We start from the raw sequence: 18,132 nt of genomic DNA, 5'->3' as shown, positions 1-18,132 counted from the left end.
TACCAGTGGTATATTTCACAGCTATGGAACAAACATTTCAAAATTTATGTGGAACCATAAACAACCCCAAATAGCTGCAGCAATTTTAAGATAGAAAAACAAAGTAGGAGGGATCACAATACTTGATATTAAACTGTAAAACAGGGCCATGGTAGTCAAAACAGTTTGGTACTGGCATAAGAACAGACACATAGATCAATGGAACAGAATAGAGAGCTCAGAAATAAACCCAAGTCTCTACGGTCAATTAATATTTGACAAAGGTCAGTTAATACCTGCATTAATATTTATGCAGAAGCATAAAATGGAATAAAAATAGTTTCTTCAACAAATGGTGTTGGGAGATTTGAATGACTACATGCAAAAGAATGAAAGTTGGCCACCAACTTACACCATTCACAGAAATAAACTCAAGATGGATAAAAGACTTAAATATAAGCCATAAAAGTCCTAGAGGAAAACATAGGCATGAAGATCTCAGATATTACACACAGCAGTATTTTCACCAATATGTCCCCTAGAGCAAGGGACATAAAGATAAACTAATGGGACCTCATCAAATTTAAAAGCATGAATAAAGAAACATCAACAAAATGAAAAGAGAGCTAACTGTATGGGAAAATATATCTGCCAATGATACCTTGGACAGGGGTCTGATCTTAAAAATATATAAAGAACTCACACAACTCCACTCCAAGAGATTACACAATCCAATTTAAAAATGGGCGAAGGACCTGAACAGACACTTCTCCAAAGAGAACATACAGAGGGCCCAGAAACATATGAAAGGATGTTCAGCATCACTAGCCATCAGAGAGATGCAAATTAAAACCACAATGAGATACCACCTCACACATGTCAGAATGGCCATCATAACCAAATCAACTTACAGGAAGTGCTGGTGGGGTTGTGGAGGAAAGGGAACCCTAGTGCACTGTTGGTGGGAATGCAGACTGGTGCAACCAGTATGGAAAACAGTATGGAATTTCCTCAGAAAAGTAAAAATGGAACTGCCTTTTGATCCCTGGCAATTCCACTGCTGAGATTATACCCTAAGAATCCTGAAGCACCAATTCAAAATGCACCCCAATGTTCATAGCAGCACAATTTACAATAGCCAAGTGTTGGAAGCAACCTAAGTGCCATCAGCAAACGAATGAATCAAAAAACTGTGGTACATTTACACAATGGAATACAACGCAGCAGAAAGAAAGAAGGAACTCCTACCCTTTGCAACAGCATGGATGGAACTGTAGAGCATTATGCTAAGTGAAGTAAGCCAGGCAGTAAAAGACAAATACCATATGATCTCACCTGTAAGTGAAAGCTAATCAAAAAAACAAGCAAGCAAAATATAACCAGAGACATTGAAATAAAGAACAAACTGACAACCCTAGCTGATGTGGCTCAGTGGATTGAGCACCAGCCTGTGAACCAAAGGGTCACTAGTTCTAATCCTAGTCAGGGCATGTGCCTGGGTTGTGGGCCAGGTCCCCAGTGGGTGGCACGTAAGAGGCAACCACACACTGATGTTTCTCTCCCTCTCTTTCTCCTTCCCTTCCCATCTGTCTAAAATTAATAAAATTTTACAAAAATGAAAACAAAAAAAAAACTTAAAAAATTAAAGAACAAACTGACATTAACCATAGGGGAGGGGGAGGTGATAATAGGGGAATAAAGGGGAAGGGTCATCAGGAACATGTGTAAAGGACATATGGATAAAGCCAAAGCGGAGTGGGACTGAGGGTAGGAGGTGGGGATGGGTGGGGGAGGGTAGTGGTTAGGGGAGGAAATGAAGAGAACTAAACTTGAACAACTATACTTGAACAAATTAAAAAAAAAGACTTAGGAAGCCCTCTGAACCAAATGTGACTCCTTGATTTGACAACTAGCTTTTGTGACTTTCAATTTTGGATTTTATTATTTTCATCCAAATTCTTAATCATCACTATTAGGAAAGCAAATATTTCTGACTTTCTTGTGGCCACACCTCTTCATATCTTATGTTTCACAGTAATACAATCTTACCGAACCCACACTTGTTAAAAGAATATTCCCAAGTGATACACCCAAGTGAAGAATAACACAATTTCTTGGTAAATATCTAATTGACTTTCAGTATAGAAATAAAGCCAAAAAGTCAGAAAATGAAATCTTCTTCATCCTTTTTTTTTTTTTAACAGAACCTGGGCCTACCTCAGGCCACTATGAGAATAAAAGAGAAAGACTAATTTTTCCTATTGATGTTTCTGTTCTTTCAAGCTGCTCCTCCTGCTGTGCTTCCCCAAGGCAGCAAATGAAGAATTGTAAAGTCTTTAACGGGCCTTTCAATGGGCAATTATACATCTTTTAGACAATAAGTTTTGTCCATGGTGCAGCTGATTATGTTCATTTATGAAAATGACTGAAAACAATGAATCGAAATTTGTTGTCTGGTTCCATTCAGGCAATCATCAGAGCCGTCATAAATCAGGTAGCAGGCCTGTAACCAGCACACCTGGACTGGAAGCCCAACTCTTCGATGAACCAGACCATGTGAACCTGTATAAGAGACGCCACCTCTCTAAGCCTCTTACGTTCTTATCTGTGTAAAAGGGAAAGAAATGGGGCCCAAAACCTTCAGCTCAGAGAGTTGTTGGGGTCAGGGGAGGGAGCAGGGTGTTTTGGGGAGGGGCACCTGTGTGTTCCCGGGCATGTTTTCAGTCCTAAAGGTGGGGGTGGCATATACGTGTTTGTTTTTCTTATTCATCTTTAAACTGTTCACCCACATTTTATGTATCTGTGATGTGTATGATATATTTCACGATAAATTTCTAGTGCCAGCAGTAAGCACCCGACAGACTTGACAAAAAGTAAATGCAGTTGGAGTTTTTCTCTGGGGCTCCTAGCAGACAGAATAAACCTAGTGGGAGACAAAACAATGTCTCCCATCAAATCAAAACATGGTCTTTTAAAAGAGAGTGTGATTGAAAGAGTGAAAATTTTGAGTAAAACAAAAGGGCATATCATTCTCAGTACAGTTCCCCCCCGACCTGGCCCTCCATTCCTCTTCACTGGAGGCTTTTTAGATTTTTCTCCAGAAATAGTCTGGACAGCCAAAGAAGGAGAGAATCTCAAAAGTGGCGAGAAAGAAGCACGTGGAAGCGTGTGTGTGTGCACCACTTTTTCATGTAAATGAAGCATTATATATGCTGCTCTGTACTTTGCATTTTCCCATTTATCTCGGAGAGCTTTCATTATCAGCCTTGGGGATTTAAGTTCTGTTTCTCTTCACAGCATTTGTGTGTGTGTGGGGGGGGGCTTTGCTACACTTTGTTTAACCAGACCTCCCTGACCAATATTTAGGGTTTTTCACTGTCTTCTCTCGCCCACATTCCTGCAGGAGCCATCTTTGTGCTTGTACCTTCTCACAGGTATATGAGCGCACCTGTGTAGTAAATCCCAGAGTGAAATGGGTGGATCGAAAGGTAGATCCATTTAAATTTCAGTAGCTGTTGCCTAAATCCCCCCAAAGAGAGTATCCCTTTACACTCCCCTCAGTACGACACATGAGTACTGCTTTCCTGACACGCCTGGGACATGTGCTGTTAGTCTTTGCACTTAGAACCTAAGAGGTGAGAATAGTAGTTCATCATTTGGACGTATCTCCTTAACTCTAAGTGAAGATGGGGCACTCTTTTCTTTCTTTGAACTTCCCTCTTGGGTCCATTGCCCATTTTTCTGTTGGTTTCTTGTTCCTTTACATATTGCTTCTTAACCACTCTTTATATACAAACCCTTTGCAATTATTTTTCTAGGTGTGTGTCTCTCCTTTGTTATTGCTAGTAGAATGTTCCTCTTGCAGAAAATTTTAATTATTAAATAGTCAAATGTATTACTTCTACCTCTTTCTATATATAGTATGGGGATTGTTTCATTCCCAGAAAAGTCTTTCCTAATCTGATGCCATAATAAATATTTTCCCCAAGTTTTCCTCTGGTATGTTTACTAGTTTCTTTTTTAGTTTTAAGTTTTTGATCAGTATCATTTAATTAACTTATTTAGTGTAAGGAGAGAAGGATTTGGCTTTTTATTTTCTCCCAGGATGTCTACTCTATTTCTTAACTAATATGTTTTCTCCCCACAATTTTGAAATGCCACATTTTAGGGGTCTAAAAATTGCTGTGTCTAGAGATTTAAAATTCATGGATGGTAAATTGATAAATTAACTAAGTTCTTCTTAGAACCATCAAAGAACCTTCAAAGAACCATCAAAACAGCAGCATAAATAGAGTGGGCAAATCAGATGTGGGGCCCTGTTCTGACTGTGTTGCATGTATTTTCCCATTCAGTGCACACACCCATGCTCCGAGGTAGGTGTTGTGAACTTGACCTTCAGCCAGGGCACTGATGCACAGAGAGGTTCAGTACATTGTCCAAGGTCACACTGCTCTGAATGGCAGTATGATTTGAACACAGGTAGTTTGGCTTCAGCATCCATGCTTCTGTGCACGTAATGTACTCTGCTTCCTCCAAGAAAGGGAAAAAACACTTTGTGTGTGCTTCCTGAGTGCTAGGCACTGCTCTCGGATCTTCACTTCTAACAGTTTTATTTACTCTTCTCAACAGTCCTCAGAAGTAAGCACAGCTCCTCTCTCTATTTTACAGATGAGCAAACTGAGGCAGGGTGTACCTAGAGGACAGACTTTTAAAAGGGAGGGGGAAGCAGTGCGAGGTGAGTCCAGAGGAAGAGGAATTCTGCTCTGTCTTCAGAGCAGTGAGGAATCGCAGACACGTTTGAATCAGGACTGGCCCCATCAGATCTGGTTTTCGTGAAGCTCACTGGGAGTGGTGTGGGGGATGGGTGGGAGCAGGAGCTGCACAGTGTGTGAGGGGAACCAGATATCAGGCTAGTAGCACGCTGCAGCGAGCCCCCCTCCACAGGTGGCCATCGGCAGTGGGTAGGCAGCATCCCCGTGGCAGGAGGATGACTCCCCTGGGGCGCCAGGGACAGAGCTCAAGACAGGCGCTCATATTATTCACATTTTCAAAAAAAAAAAAACCAAAGTGTCGAGTGTTTTAAGTGCCTTGCCCCTTGCTCCTAACCACTAAACCTAGTGACCCTCTTTAGTTAGGCTCACAGGTTGAGACCTTTGCACTCATGGGAGCCAGCGCAGTACCGCCTTGAAAACTGAATCTGGCAGTTCCTTCCCCAGCCCCTGTCTTCTCAGACTGATAGAGATCAAGGAGATCCTGCTGATGTTGTCGACGGATGAGCTTCTGATACCATGTATCTTGAGATCTGTTAAAGGTTTCTTTTCTGTCTTTGGTTAACTTTTCCTTCGACTTCTGCCTATTCTCCCCAAGTTACTTTGTGAATTTCTGTCATGGCTTTCTTCTTGTCCGAATAAAGGGCAAGCGCAGGGCCCTCGGCCGGCTGTGCAGCTCTGACCCTGCCTCTCTCCCTGCAGATCCGAGTGATGGTGGACCTGTGCAACAGCACCAAGGGGATCTGCCTCACAGGTAGGCTGGCCGGGCCGTTGACCGCGCTGCTCACAAGGTGCACGGGTGTCCTCTCCAAAGGGCTGGGGCCCAACGACACTCACTAACACTGTAGGTTATAAAAATATGTGTTGGTTTACTTTCACCAGATGTTTTTAGTGGGATGAACATCAGTTGTAACATAGCTATGGAAAATACTATTTTCGGTATTGCCATAGAAGCATAGCCATGGTAAATAATGAGGTCTTGGGCGACTAGAAACGTGTGGCACCTTGAACTGGTGCCTCAGATGTCTCCCTGTTCCAGTGTTTTAAAGGGGAAAGCAAGAAAGGAAAAAGGCCTTGCTGAATGTAGCGTTCTCTTACCAGAAGTAACTTTCCCTACATCGTACATGTGCAATCGGCAGAGCATGAGTGGGAAGCTCTAGGAGCAAATTGCTAATCAGTCAGGAAAACAGTTTATGAAGAGTGGTCTGTGTGGTGCCTACTGTGTGCTGGGGGGACCAGCAGTTGGTCACTCGCTGACCCCCCTCTACTCAGTCATCCGAGGACAAACAGACAGAAGAGAATCAGCGTCCAGGCAGAGCAGGCCTCAGCACCGGGAATGGCTGATGGGTGGGGCGGGGAGCAGGGGAGTGGTTTTAATATGCTTGTCCACACCTGAGTCTGACAGAGTCCTGCGTCTCCCCTGAGGGGACGGGCACCTACGTCCTGACTTTGGAAGCTGGGAGCAAGGAATTCGTGGGGTGTTCCCCACCCCACCCCACCGTGGGCCTGCAGAGCCCTGTCCCAGGCACTGCATTTACTGCCTCTCCGAGGAGAGTATAGCACTCTGAAAAATAAAAAACTGTTTTTGCAATGAAAGTCTGAGATTGAGCCCCGGCCAGTGGCCCGGTCGGATGGAGCACTGTCCCAGCCAGGGTACATACCTGGGTCGCGGGTTTGATCCCCATTGGGGTGCACACAGGAGGCAACCGACTGATGTTTCTCTGTCACACTGATGTCTCTCCCTCTCTCCTTCTGTTTATTGCTCTCTTCCTCTCCCCTTTTCTCTCTCTCCAAGAAATCAGTAGAAATCTCCTCGGGTGAGGATTTAAAAGTCTATTATGGAATAAATACACTCTCATGGACTTAACAATGTAACCAAAGACAGTGTCGCCTCTGAAGCTTTGCTGGGCCACCCTCAGCCTATGGCCCCAGGCTCTGGGGAGGCCCCGTTCACACTCTACCCCGCCAGCCAGGGCTGCACCGCCGCCGGAGGCTGAAAAACCCTGCCTGGCGTCCATCGAGTAGTCAGAAGCTCCCCCGCTTTCGGCAGTGGTCTCCCCAGTGCCTCACGTTACTGGTGTGCAGTCGGTGCTCGGGGAGAGTTTGCTGAGTGACTAAATCTGGGGTTTACTTACGTGGTTAATGGGGGTGGTGGGTTGGTGAGAAAGACACGTCCCCAAGGAACCCTGAGTCCGAGTCTGACTCTCATTCACTTAGTTTGGCCTCGGAGAGAAAAGCCGTGATCCCGGGCTTCTTGGTAAATGCTAATGGAGTTACTCCGTCACATTTCAGCCCTCACAGAATATGAAGTGTCTTCGGAACAGGTTGGTCCCTTATTCTGAAACTCGTGTGGCTTAAGCACCTTTCTTCTATCTCTTGAAGTCCCTTTTTAGAGTTACCACGTGTGACAGTAATGAGTGCTAGCGAAACGCTCAGATGGGTGGAATTATAGACACAAAAGCCTATTGAGAGGCACAGGAAAAGCCTCTTCCTTTTTGATTTTTACAGTGACAGAGGAGAGAGATTCTGTGCAGTGAATGCGGGATGGACCCATTGAGACCACTTAGGGGAGATTGATCGCGGGCGGGAACTGCATCCGTACTGGAGGCTATTCTTCGGCACCTCAGAATGCTTTTCAAAAGCCAGGACCTTCTCCTTTCTTACATACCAGCTTGAAATTGGGCCTCCTTTTACACAGATAGCTCTTCCATTAAAACTTTGGTGTGAAAAGCACAAGTTACAAAGTGAGATGGTGCCTTGGGACGTGCCAGGCTGCCTGGTGGGGGTGGGGACTGAATTGGCAACTCCGGGAGGGCCGGTGAGAGAGCCCTGGTCCAGGCCCCAGCGAGGCGCAGGTAGGAAGGGTCTCCAGGGCGGACCCTGGGCAGGGGCCTGAGAACGAGATCTGGCTTTACACTGGGTTCGTTTTTTTAAAAAGCAGGTGCTTGTGACAGGGGTCTAGTCCAGCTGTGACCATGAGACCAAATTCCTGTCCCTTTTCCTGGGCTCAGCTGTGGTTACTACAGGGACAAAGACAGATACCATGAAGTTTTGTGCAGCCTGTGACATCTCAGGTGAAGATGAGGGTGATTCACTAGCTACAGTCCTCCGCGGGGTTTGTTAGTCAAACAACATAGGCTTTTATAGAGGCTTCTGACCCCTGAGCCCAGATTTCCTCAGAGCCCCCCAGAGCAGGTGCCTTGAAGAAGGCAGGTTCGTGGGCACCCTTCACTTGCAGCGGCCTCCTCAGGTGGACTTGCTAGAAACCTCTAAGCTGTCACATTGCTGAACTGCTTGTCAGGGTGGTGCTCACTCTCCTTGCCGCCAAGTGACTCCAACCCAGCCACGACACTTGTCACTACTCCTTATCCTGTGTCTGGGCAGACATCAATGATGGAGCACAGTCACCACTGAGCAGGCTCATGGAGTCTTTTCTGGCTCTGTGCAAGGCCATTCACAGACCTGTAGTTTGTGAGCTAGGCAAACTAGGCATGTGATGGGTCAATTTTACATTTTAAGGAGGAAAAAATGTAAGGGGCTCAGCTCCCATGGAGGATGCGGCCAATTCTAGTGGACTCTGCCCAGGAGGGTGTGGCGCATGGTCAGAGCCAGCTGTGTCACTTGCAGAGTCCAGTGCACAGCAAAACTGCAGAGGCCCTTGTTTCAAAAGCAAGAAGAAGGCTCTACTCCTTTCTTTCATGGTCTCCCTTGCAACCTGCTATGGTAGGGCTTTTTGGATTGCTATTTAATATTGGACTCTCCGAGGCACGGCTGGCTCACCTAGGGAGTATAGACCTTCACAGGCACAGGGCCACCACCCCCATGACTCAAGCACGCAGGGCACACACTAGCCGGACTGCAGCCTTGCCTGCAGTCCTGCTGGGTCCCCACTGGGATGGGAGGCGGCAGCCGTCACTGACGCTGACTGGGTGGGGAGCAGGGAGCAAGCCTGACCTGGGGAGGCGGGGAGGCGGGGGAGCCCCACAAATGCACCAAGGTTCCAAGTCCCTGGAATGCGCTTCATCGTCCCACGGGACTTCATTTACAAAACATAAATCCTAAGATAAAATGATTAAGAACTTCTGGATGGCAACCACAGGGCGTTATACACAAGCTCAGGGCCCCTTCTGAGCGTGGGGCCCTGTCAACTGCTCTGGTGGCAGGCCCAGGAAACCAGGCCTGGTATGGTAGCAACAGGATACACTGTCCACAGGTACTCCTAGGGGGTCTGTAATTCAGAAAAGGAGAAGGGTCAGGAGCTGAGAACAGCTTCTAAATGCCCAGTCGGCACATGTATATAATGTGACATTGACGTTATTACGATGCCGCACGTGTGGGGCCTCCTCCAACTGTAGGGAGCCCAAGGGCAGCTCAGCGGGCACCCTGAGGAGACAGCGGGGTGGGGCTTGCTGTCACTGGAGCACCCTCCTCTGAGCTCTTGGGAGTGTCTGTCATCCTCTCTCTTCCAAAATTCTCTCCTCCAGTAGCTTCAGGGCACAGAACCTGCTGCATTCCACGCCCTCCCCTCCCCCGACACACACACACACACACACACACATCTTCGGATCACTCCCTCTTTTTCCTGGTACCTTTTCTATCACCGGCCTCCCCCAAGCCCTCTGAACCCCCAAATTTGGTTGGCCCAGGCATTTTACTTTTTCCTCAAAACGAATAGCTCTCAACCTTTCCAGGGTCAAGGACCCCTTCAAGGATCTACTGTTAGTGATTGTTAGTGATCCTTTTCCCAGAAAATGTTCACACCAGGTGGGAGGTGAGAAGGAACCCAGGACCATCTGCATCCCAATCTCTGGTCATGCTTGGTAAAAAAAAAAATGCAGGTTCCTGGGCCTCTGTATCCAAATTGAATTAGAATCTCCAGATGGGACCCAGATAGCTGCATTGCAGCAAGCATTCCAGGGGGTTCTGTGGACTCAGTGAGTAAGAACTGCAGTCACAGAGTGTCCAGGGATCGTCAGGAAATCTGAATCTAAGTACTTCCCTCCAGTGACAGCCTTGGCCATGGCTGACAAGTCCTGGTACGCACCTCCGGCCTGGCAGACCTGCTGCGTGGACGCGGTTGCGGGGCTGTCCCAGGGAAGTTGAAGCCTGTTACGTACAGCTGATTCTTTCTTGTTTACCGCTTTTCCTTACCAATCTGCACATCTGAATTTGGCTCTACCTGCAGCTGGGAGTGATGATGGACTGATTTCTGTGGACGTCTGTCAGCTGTCCACATCTCCCCTCCCTGGCCAGTGGGTGTGTGCACTGCCTTGTGGAAAATTCATGTGGCCACAGGCTATGCTAACCCTACAAAATCTGGTGCCATTTTCTACAAATCACGCTTGCCCAAAGTAGGACTATGTATACTGAAAGCATACCTTCGAACATATATTCTCCCATGAGTCCCCGTGTACGTAAAATAGCCTCTCTCCATCAGTAGCCTAGGCTTTCTTTGCTTCCTACCCAGTCGGACGTGGGACCCTGCCCATTCTTCTGCTGAAATACCTTTGGAGTTTCTAGCTTTCTCTGCAGTCATCAACCACATTTGTCCATAACCTTGTCACTAATGTTAACTACAAAGACCCTTTGGCTATTTTCCCCCTACCCTCTCCTCCCTCTTTCTCTCTCTCATCTTATTTCCAAGTTCTTGTCAACTTCCATCTGCCCAGAAGATCTCAAATGCAGACTTCACGGTGTTGCCCCCACTCTCCCTACCTTTAGAATCTACTGTAGCTCCCTAGTGCCTCACAGATACCATTCACTCCTCTCCATTTGGCATTTGAGAACGACCGCCCCACATCTGCCCCTCTGAGTACTGACTCAGCCTCATCCCCACACACCAGCTTGACCAGTCTTCTTCCTGGCCCACCCTAAACCGTGCATGTTCCCACCGCTGTGCTACTGCTCCTCCTGGTCCCCATCATGGGGTGTGCAGCCCTCCCTCACCCCGGCAGCCTCCTCAGGCCCACTGTTTCCTCCACGGCCCAGCTCGCGGCTCACCCTCTCTGAAGGCCTTCCTGGGCAGCCGTGTGCCCTGCCTGCCCCAGTGCCCCGTCTGGGGGGTTGCTTCTCTGTAGCTCGCCCATATTTCATTGTGATATACAAGGGTCTACCTTCCCCAGGTAGGTTGTAGATGTAACAGACACAGGGACCAGGATTTCTGCTTCTTAGCAGATTTTGGTGCACGTAGTAAGTGCTTAGTAAATGGTGATTTTTTTCTGAAAGGCCCCAAGCTTGGATTTATGGAAAGACCTTTCCCCCGCAGTGTCAGTAGTCATTCCACGCAGTCCGGAGACACGGAAGGGCCTCCTCTGCCCTCCTACCACCTCATTAGCTTGTCTGAATGCTCCGAAAGAGTAATTGATGAGACTCTCCTGTTTGTGGGAGCAAAATCTTTTTTGTTGGATTACGTGTAAGTATTCATCCAAACCCCCTTAGATTTCCTGGGTGATTGCACACCAAGGAAAGTACTCGTTACCTGATCTGGGCCCTCAGTTTTTCTCAGCCTCTTTCATGCCACAAAACAGAGGCTGGGCAGGCCGGCCTCTGCTGGGAGCTCCCCTCAGCACAGTGGTGGCAGTGGCGTGGAGGAGACAAACTGGCTGTGCAGGAGCACTTGGGACTGCTCTCCTGACGGTCAGACGGCAGCCCACCATTTGCTGACGCTGACCTGTGCCAGGGCTGCACGAGTGCCCACCTGTACCATCACCCAACCTCATTTAATTAGGTTAATTGCTTGGGAAACCACTAATTTCTGAACCAATTCAGTTATTCTTCATCCATCGAAACTTAAACAGAAGTCATTTTGATTGGCAAATGGGTCTATGTTGAATTGATGTGAAGAATCTTTTTGGCAAATATGCTGAGTTGTGCGTGAGAGGCACGGGGTGGTGGCCCACTAGTACATTTTAGGAGGGGGAGGGTGTTTTGGGGGCATGGAGCTGGCTTCGCTTTCTTCTACCTATAGTTTATTACCTACATTTCTTGTTCTATTGCAGGCCCACCTGGCCCACCAGGTAAGAGCCCGTGGTTCTCCTAGCTCTCGGGTTGGGGGATACGGGTGGCTATCTCCCCAGAATCACTCAGAAGGGACTGGGGTGGGGAAGGTGGAGGAGTCTAGAGGCAGCCCGGCCATCACTGTGTCCCCTCCCTCTCCCCCCTCCAGTTATGAGCTCTCCTGCCCCCCCCCACTTGAGAACCTGCCATCACCATTCCCCACCTGTCACTGCCTCAGCGAGGGCAGCAAAGGTAGAGAAGGAAGGGGGATGGAACAGGCTGACGCCTGCCCAGTTTCACTGGCCAGAGGGAACCACCTTCGCGTCAGCGAGGAGACTTTTAAATACTTCTGTTTCCCGTGTTCTGACACAGGACCTCCGGGCGCTGGCGGCTTACCAGGACATAACGGGTCGGACGGACAGCCTGGTCCCCAGGGCCCAAAAGGCGAAAAAGGAGCAAATGGAAAAAGAGGAAAAATGGGTATTTTGTCAACGCTTTCATTATTTTTCTCGTTGCTTGTCTCTGTTACTGCGTTTTCAGTGGGGTGAAGTGTGTCCAGTGGCTAAAACGTGTTGCCTCTTTGCATGCCAGGCGGGTTCCACTCTTGCCTGCAAGCTGCTGTGTTTCGGGGGCCCAGGGCTTTCTTTCTGGAACTGACGGTGGTTTAGCTCCAGCTCGACAAGCAGCCTCCCTGGGAACTGATTGCTCTGATGCAGACCCACAGATGGGAGGCGGAGGAGCCGGCACCCGAGGACCGGCTCCCATCTCACTGTGCCACACCCAAGTCCCTCCGAGGGTCGGCGCCTGCCTTGCCCTCCTACCGCCTTCTGCCCAGACACTGTCTGTGTTTGATTGGAAATCAGCTGAGTGATGGCAGCCCCTGGGGTTCCTGGCTAAAGGAACAGCTGGAATGGCTTGAATAAAATGGCAGCATCCAGGTCTCCCTGAGGTGGGCACTCGGGTTGCAGGGTCTCAGCCGTCAGGGTCCCCTGTCCACGGATCTCAGGATGGTTACAAAGGTGTGGCTGCTATCTCTGAGAGACTTCCCCTGCCCTGCTGCGAGCAGCAGCATTGCCATTACCAGAGCAAAGGCCCAGAGCACGAAGGTGTCAGATGTGCCCGGGAACCAGGGAAGCAGGGGCCCGAGCAGGGCCTGGCAGGAGGCTGGGGCGTGGACTGCGGTGGGTTCCAAAGGGCTCTGAGCTCCCATGCTGGGGAGTCGTGGAGAAGGCCTGGGCAGAGTCACTGAAGAAAGCTGCCACATGCGTTGTGGACACTCGACTGCAGGGCGTGAAGAATGCTCAGGACGCTTCTAGGAAGGGCTGGCGCTCAGCCACTGTGTGGAGTGGAGGCTCCACCACACCCTCTTGTTTCTTTTCAAACTCTTGGCTCTGCTGCTCCGACTCACTTGCACAGGCCCTGGGCTAGAAGAGCTACTAGGAAGTTCTTCCAAACAGCACAGTAACCCCTCCTCGCATCCCTGCTCGTATTCCCATGCCAATTTTAGTGAGAGCCAGTGGAGAGGGAGAAAGCCATTGAGAGGCCCTGCCCCTTGCAAAGCCTACGTGCCCATGTTTCCAGGGGCCGGCCGCCGTGAAGATGGGCAACATGGCCCGAGTCAGCTCCGTCCCCAGAAGGCCAGCAATTACAGCCGGAATTACAGAGCAGTTCTAGATCATCCCATGTTGGATACTAATTATAAATGAACATCAGCATTGAATAATGATGACTGTCCATGTGCAGACATTGGCTTATCCTGGGCAGCCCCCAGAAATGTGACCCGGTTGTGAGGATTCAGCACGGGAGTATTACGAGGGGCAGCTAGGAGGGGAGGGGCCACAGTGCTGGCGCCAGGAGTGGGACAGGTCGGAAAGGCGTGGTTTTCCAGGAGGGTTAGAGATAGATCTCTGGCTTCGCGGAGGTGTACTTGGCCTGCAGCCCACCACCCAGGGAGGGCAGGAAAGAAAAAGTTCATTCGTTTAGGTGCTGAGTATTTATGTGGCAGATACTGTTCTAGATGGAGATCCAGAAATGAAAAAGCTGATAAAATCCCTGCCTTCATAAAGCTGCCATTCCAATCTGGGCAGATGAACAATAAACAAGATAAATAAGTAGAATATATTGTCTGTTACCTGGTGTTAGGTGCTAAGAGAAAAAATGGAGTCAGGAGAGGGGGTGGGAAGTGTGTGGGTGCGGAGTGTCACGGTAGAGTGGGGAGCCGCCAAAGACCCCCTGAAAAGGGAGTGTTGGAAGAACACCTGGAGGAGGTGAGAGCGGGAGTCCCAGGGGCCCTGGTGGGGGCGGTTTCAGCCAAGCACAGAAGTCCAGCTTGCCCTCGGAGTCTGAGAAGATGCCAGGAAGCCAGGGTGGCTGGACAGAGAGGATAAGAGGTAAGAGGCCAAATCAGGTCGGCCCTGGGCACTTGAAGAATTGTGGTTTGTATTCAGAGTGAGATGGGGAGAATTTGCAGCAGAGCAGGGACCTGCCCTGTCTCATTGGTGAACTGATCACCCTGCTGAAAAAGGTGGCAGGACAGAGAAGGCTTGCAGGGGGCAGCAGAGGATGGGTGAGAAGGTGCTGGATTCTGTTTATCTTTTGAGATTGGCCGAACCCTCCTTTCCTGGAAATCCCAGGGAAACGGCAGCAAAGACACAGACCTTCCCAGTGAGGAGGCCTCTGGGGCTCAGCAAGGTCAGCACTTAGCGCAAGAAATTTCCACTAAGGCTGAGGTTAGAATGTGAGTCCCTGAGGGCCCAGCAGGGAGTCCTTGCCCTAGGCCAGGGACGTGGATGCTAAGCACCCTTTTAGAAGTGTAAAGACAAAGGCTATCTGAAGAGCTGGCTCTATGGGAAGAGGTTTTGACAGTATTCTCAGCCCTGGGCCAGCCCAGACTCCAGCCCTGACTCTCAGACTCCAGAACAAGGGCTTTCTCTCCAGTCTCCCTTCTAAAGGCCCCAGGGCTGTGCTTTCCCTCCCCCTCCCTACCTGAGCCCTGGAATGTCCATCCTACCCAACAGTCAAATTTCCTGGAGGGGGGCCAGAGCTGGCAGAGCCACAGAGGGGAAGTGGCTCTATTCTGAGAGCAGTGAGAAGCCACTGAGGGGTGTCGAGTAGGAGACAGTGAAGGATCAGGTCTGCCTTTGTAAATTACCACTGCAACTGCTGTGTGAGAACACACTGAAATAAGCACAGCAGACAAGCAAGAGTGGAGGCTGGGAGATGGTTCAGAAGCTTCACAAAATGCAGGTGGAAGGGATGGCAGGTGGGGGTGTGGAGAGCAAATGGAGTGAAGTGATATTCGGGGGTGAAATCAGCAGTCCATGATGGTAGGTGGATATACAGAGGAAGCAGCAGGGAGGCACCCCTAGGGACTCAGTGGGGTCTCTGCCCTGCCTGACCTGAGGTGGGAGCCCTGCACTGACTCGGGTTCAGGGACACGGTCAGGAGCTCAGTGGTGGATGTGCTAGGACTGAGATATCAGGGGGGGAGATGCCAGGGGCCCTGGAGATGCAGATGGATCTGCAGTCAGCGGAGACCATGGGGACAGAGTCTACGTCAGGGAGTATTGGAGGCCATGGATCTGTAGGCCTGGTGCAAGGAGAGCCTGGGCGGAGCCCAGAGGAGCAGCAGCATCTAGTGACCAGTAGAAGTGAGCCTCTGGGCGAGCCAAGGACAGTACTGAGCAGAAGAAGGTGGACATGTTTGTTGGCAGATATTTACTGGGCAAGTTCAAATTACTGCCGAGGAAACAAAACACATGTGGCCCCTATTCTAGAACTTTCCATCTCATTGTTAAAGTCAAAAATCTAAAACATCTGTGCTCACAACGTGAGGTGCATGTTTGTAGAAAAGAACAACATGTTATGAGATACACTAGCGGGACGAAATCAGAGTTTCAGAGCTATAGCCTAGCAGTTGCTTCCAGGAGACGGAAGCATCGAAGTTAACCCCCAGTGTCCTATGTTAATCGTGCTAAGCTTGGTGGAGGACTAGCAGGGGCCGGAGCCCGATGCCTCAGTTTGAGTTCTGGCTCTTCCACTTACTAGCTGTGTGCCCTGGGGCATGTGACTTAATCACTCTGTGCCACGGTTTCCTCATCTATATAATGGGGAAATAATAGTGTCAACCTCATAGCGTCGTTAGGAAGACTGAGTGAGTGTGTGTGAACTCGTATCCGTATAATACATATGCACCTGGAGTAGAGCTTGACCCAGAGTAAGTACTGTATTAGTGTCAGCTATTGTTTCCAAAAGTAGGCAAGGAGAAACTTGGTTTTAGACCAAAAGGAAATCTAAGTGGAAATCCCTATATTTATTTGAAAACACCAACTTAGATTTGGAGAGTAGAACTGAACCTAAAAGAGAACTTAAATGTTGTCATTCTGCAACGAGCGTCTTCTATGAAGTTTGACATTCTGTTGCCACAAAACCAAACATTTCCCTTCTCTCCATCTGTCTCACCTTCTCACTTAACAGTGAATGTTGCAGTGTCTTCTCTAAAAATCAAATCCTGATAAAAACAGAAATAAACACCCTACTCCTCGTTCATCCCAGTCTTGGGACTGGGTGTTGTTGACACCCTCCAGCCCCCGCCCCCACCCCTCAGTCTGCGACAGATGGTCCTGCCAAAAATAAGCCATCCTCCTCTCCCCTGCTGTGAAGAGGTTGGAGCCGACCCTGCAACACCACACACCTCCCGACTCTAGAGCTGGCAAGACAGCTTCTTCTGAGTGGGCCCATGAGAAAGAAAAACAGCAGAGAGCACTCCAGCAAGCTGAGTCTGGCCTTTCTCCTCTGGCAGAATGTACTGCCTCCAGGCCTGACGGGCGGGAGCTGTGGGACAAACAATGCCAGAGTCCAGGCGACAAGGGACAGTGTGAGCACAGCCGGGCGGGGTAGAAAGGGCCACGCACGCCCAGGTCCTCCGATGGTGAAGGAGATTAGGAAGCAGTGCACTTCTGACACCAAGGCCTGGCCGGGAGCTCTGTCAACAGAGATCAAGGGGAGCTTTGTCAGAGGCAGTGGTCACAAGAGGGCAAAGACAAAAACTGTGTTGTGTGCAGACAAAAGGTCTCCCACCCTTTGTTTCTTTTTTTCAAAATGTTATTAATGTATTGGGGTGACATTGTTAAATAAAATGTCGGTTTCAGGTGTATCAGTCTATAGCACATCACCTGTATGTTGTATGATGTGTTCACCACCCCAAGTCAAGTGTCCTCCATCACCATTTACCCCCCTTTACCCTCGTCTACTCCCCCACACCCCGTCCCTCTGGTAAACGCCGTACTGCAGTCTGTGCCCGTGAGTGCTCCGTTTTTGTTTGCTTAATCCCTTTACGTTTTTCACCCAGCCTCCCCAGGACCCCCAGGCCCCTGCCCTCTGACAGCTGCTTTTATGAGTCTTTTTCTATTTTGTCTGTTAGTTTATTTTGTTCAGTAGATTCTACATACAAGTGAGATCATATGGTATTTGTCTTTCTCTGACTGGCTTATTTCACTTCATAATACTCTCCAAATCCATACATGCTGTTGCAAAAGGTTTGTTTTCCTTCTTTTTAATGCCTGAGTAGTATTCCATGCTTAAATATACAGCAGCTTATTTATTCATTCATCTGTTAATGGGTGCTTGAACTGCTTCCAAATCTTGGCTATTAGAAATAACACTGCATTAAACATAGATATTGAATGCAGTGTTTATATATTCTTTAAAATTAGTGTTTTGTGTTTCTTTGGATATATCCCTGGAAGTGGAATCTCTGGGTCATAAGGCAGATCCATTTTTAATTTTTCGAGGACTCTCCATACTGTTTCCCACAGTGGCTGCACCAATCTCCATTCCCACCAACAGTGAATGAGGGTGCCCTTTCTCCACATGCTCGTCAGCACTTGTTGTTTGTGGATTTATTGATGACGGCCATTCTGACAAGTGTGAGGTGATACCTCTTTGTGGTTTTAATTTGCATTTTTCTGACGATTAGTGACATTGAACATCTTTTCACATGTCTATCGGCCAACTGTCCCCTTTGAAGAAGTGTCTATGCAGGTCCTTTGTCCATCTTTAATTGGACTGTTTGCGTGGTTGGTGTTGAGTTGTGTAACTTCTTTATGAATTTTGGATATTAACCCCTTACCAAATGTACTGTTGGTGATTATGCTCTCCCATACAGTGGGCTGTCTTTTTATTTTGTTGGTGGTTTCTCTTGCTGTGAAAAAAATTTTTGGTTTGATTTGATCCCATTTTGTTCTCTTGTTTCCCTTGCCCAAGAAGATGTATCAGAAAAATACTGCTACAAGAAATATCCAATATTTTACTGCCTATGTTTTCTTCTAGGAATTTTATGGTTTTGAGTCTAACACCTAAACCTCTCATTTATTTTGAGTTTCTTTTTG

General features: G+C 48.5%; 1 protein-coding gene across 1 annotated transcript in view; it reads left to right on the top strand.

Annotated features, from left to right (window-relative positions):
- The window catches only part of GLDN (gliomedin), a 59,553-nt gene that overhangs the window by 27,945 nt on the left and 13,476 nt on the right, over positions 1-18,132 (top strand). Inside the window, exons 2-4 of the mRNA XM_037143058.2 lie at positions 5,451-5,502; positions 11,747-11,764; positions 12,117-12,224. Of these exons, the coding sequence (XP_036998953.2) occupies positions 5,451-5,502; positions 11,747-11,764; positions 12,117-12,224 (178 nt within the window). The remainder of the gene's footprint in view (positions 1-5,450; positions 5,503-11,746; positions 11,765-12,116; positions 12,225-18,132) is intronic.

This window comes from Artibeus jamaicensis, unplaced genomic scaffold (assembly GCF_021234435.1).
Source record: "Artibeus jamaicensis isolate MK-2021 breed Jamaican fruit bat unplaced genomic scaffold, CSHL_Jam_final contig_548, whole genome shotgun sequence".
NCBI classification, from domain to species: domain Eukaryota; kingdom Metazoa; phylum Chordata; class Mammalia; order Chiroptera; family Phyllostomidae; genus Artibeus; species Artibeus jamaicensis.
Note: the sequence above shows the minus strand (reverse complement) of the source record. Positions and strands in the feature narration are given on the sequence as shown.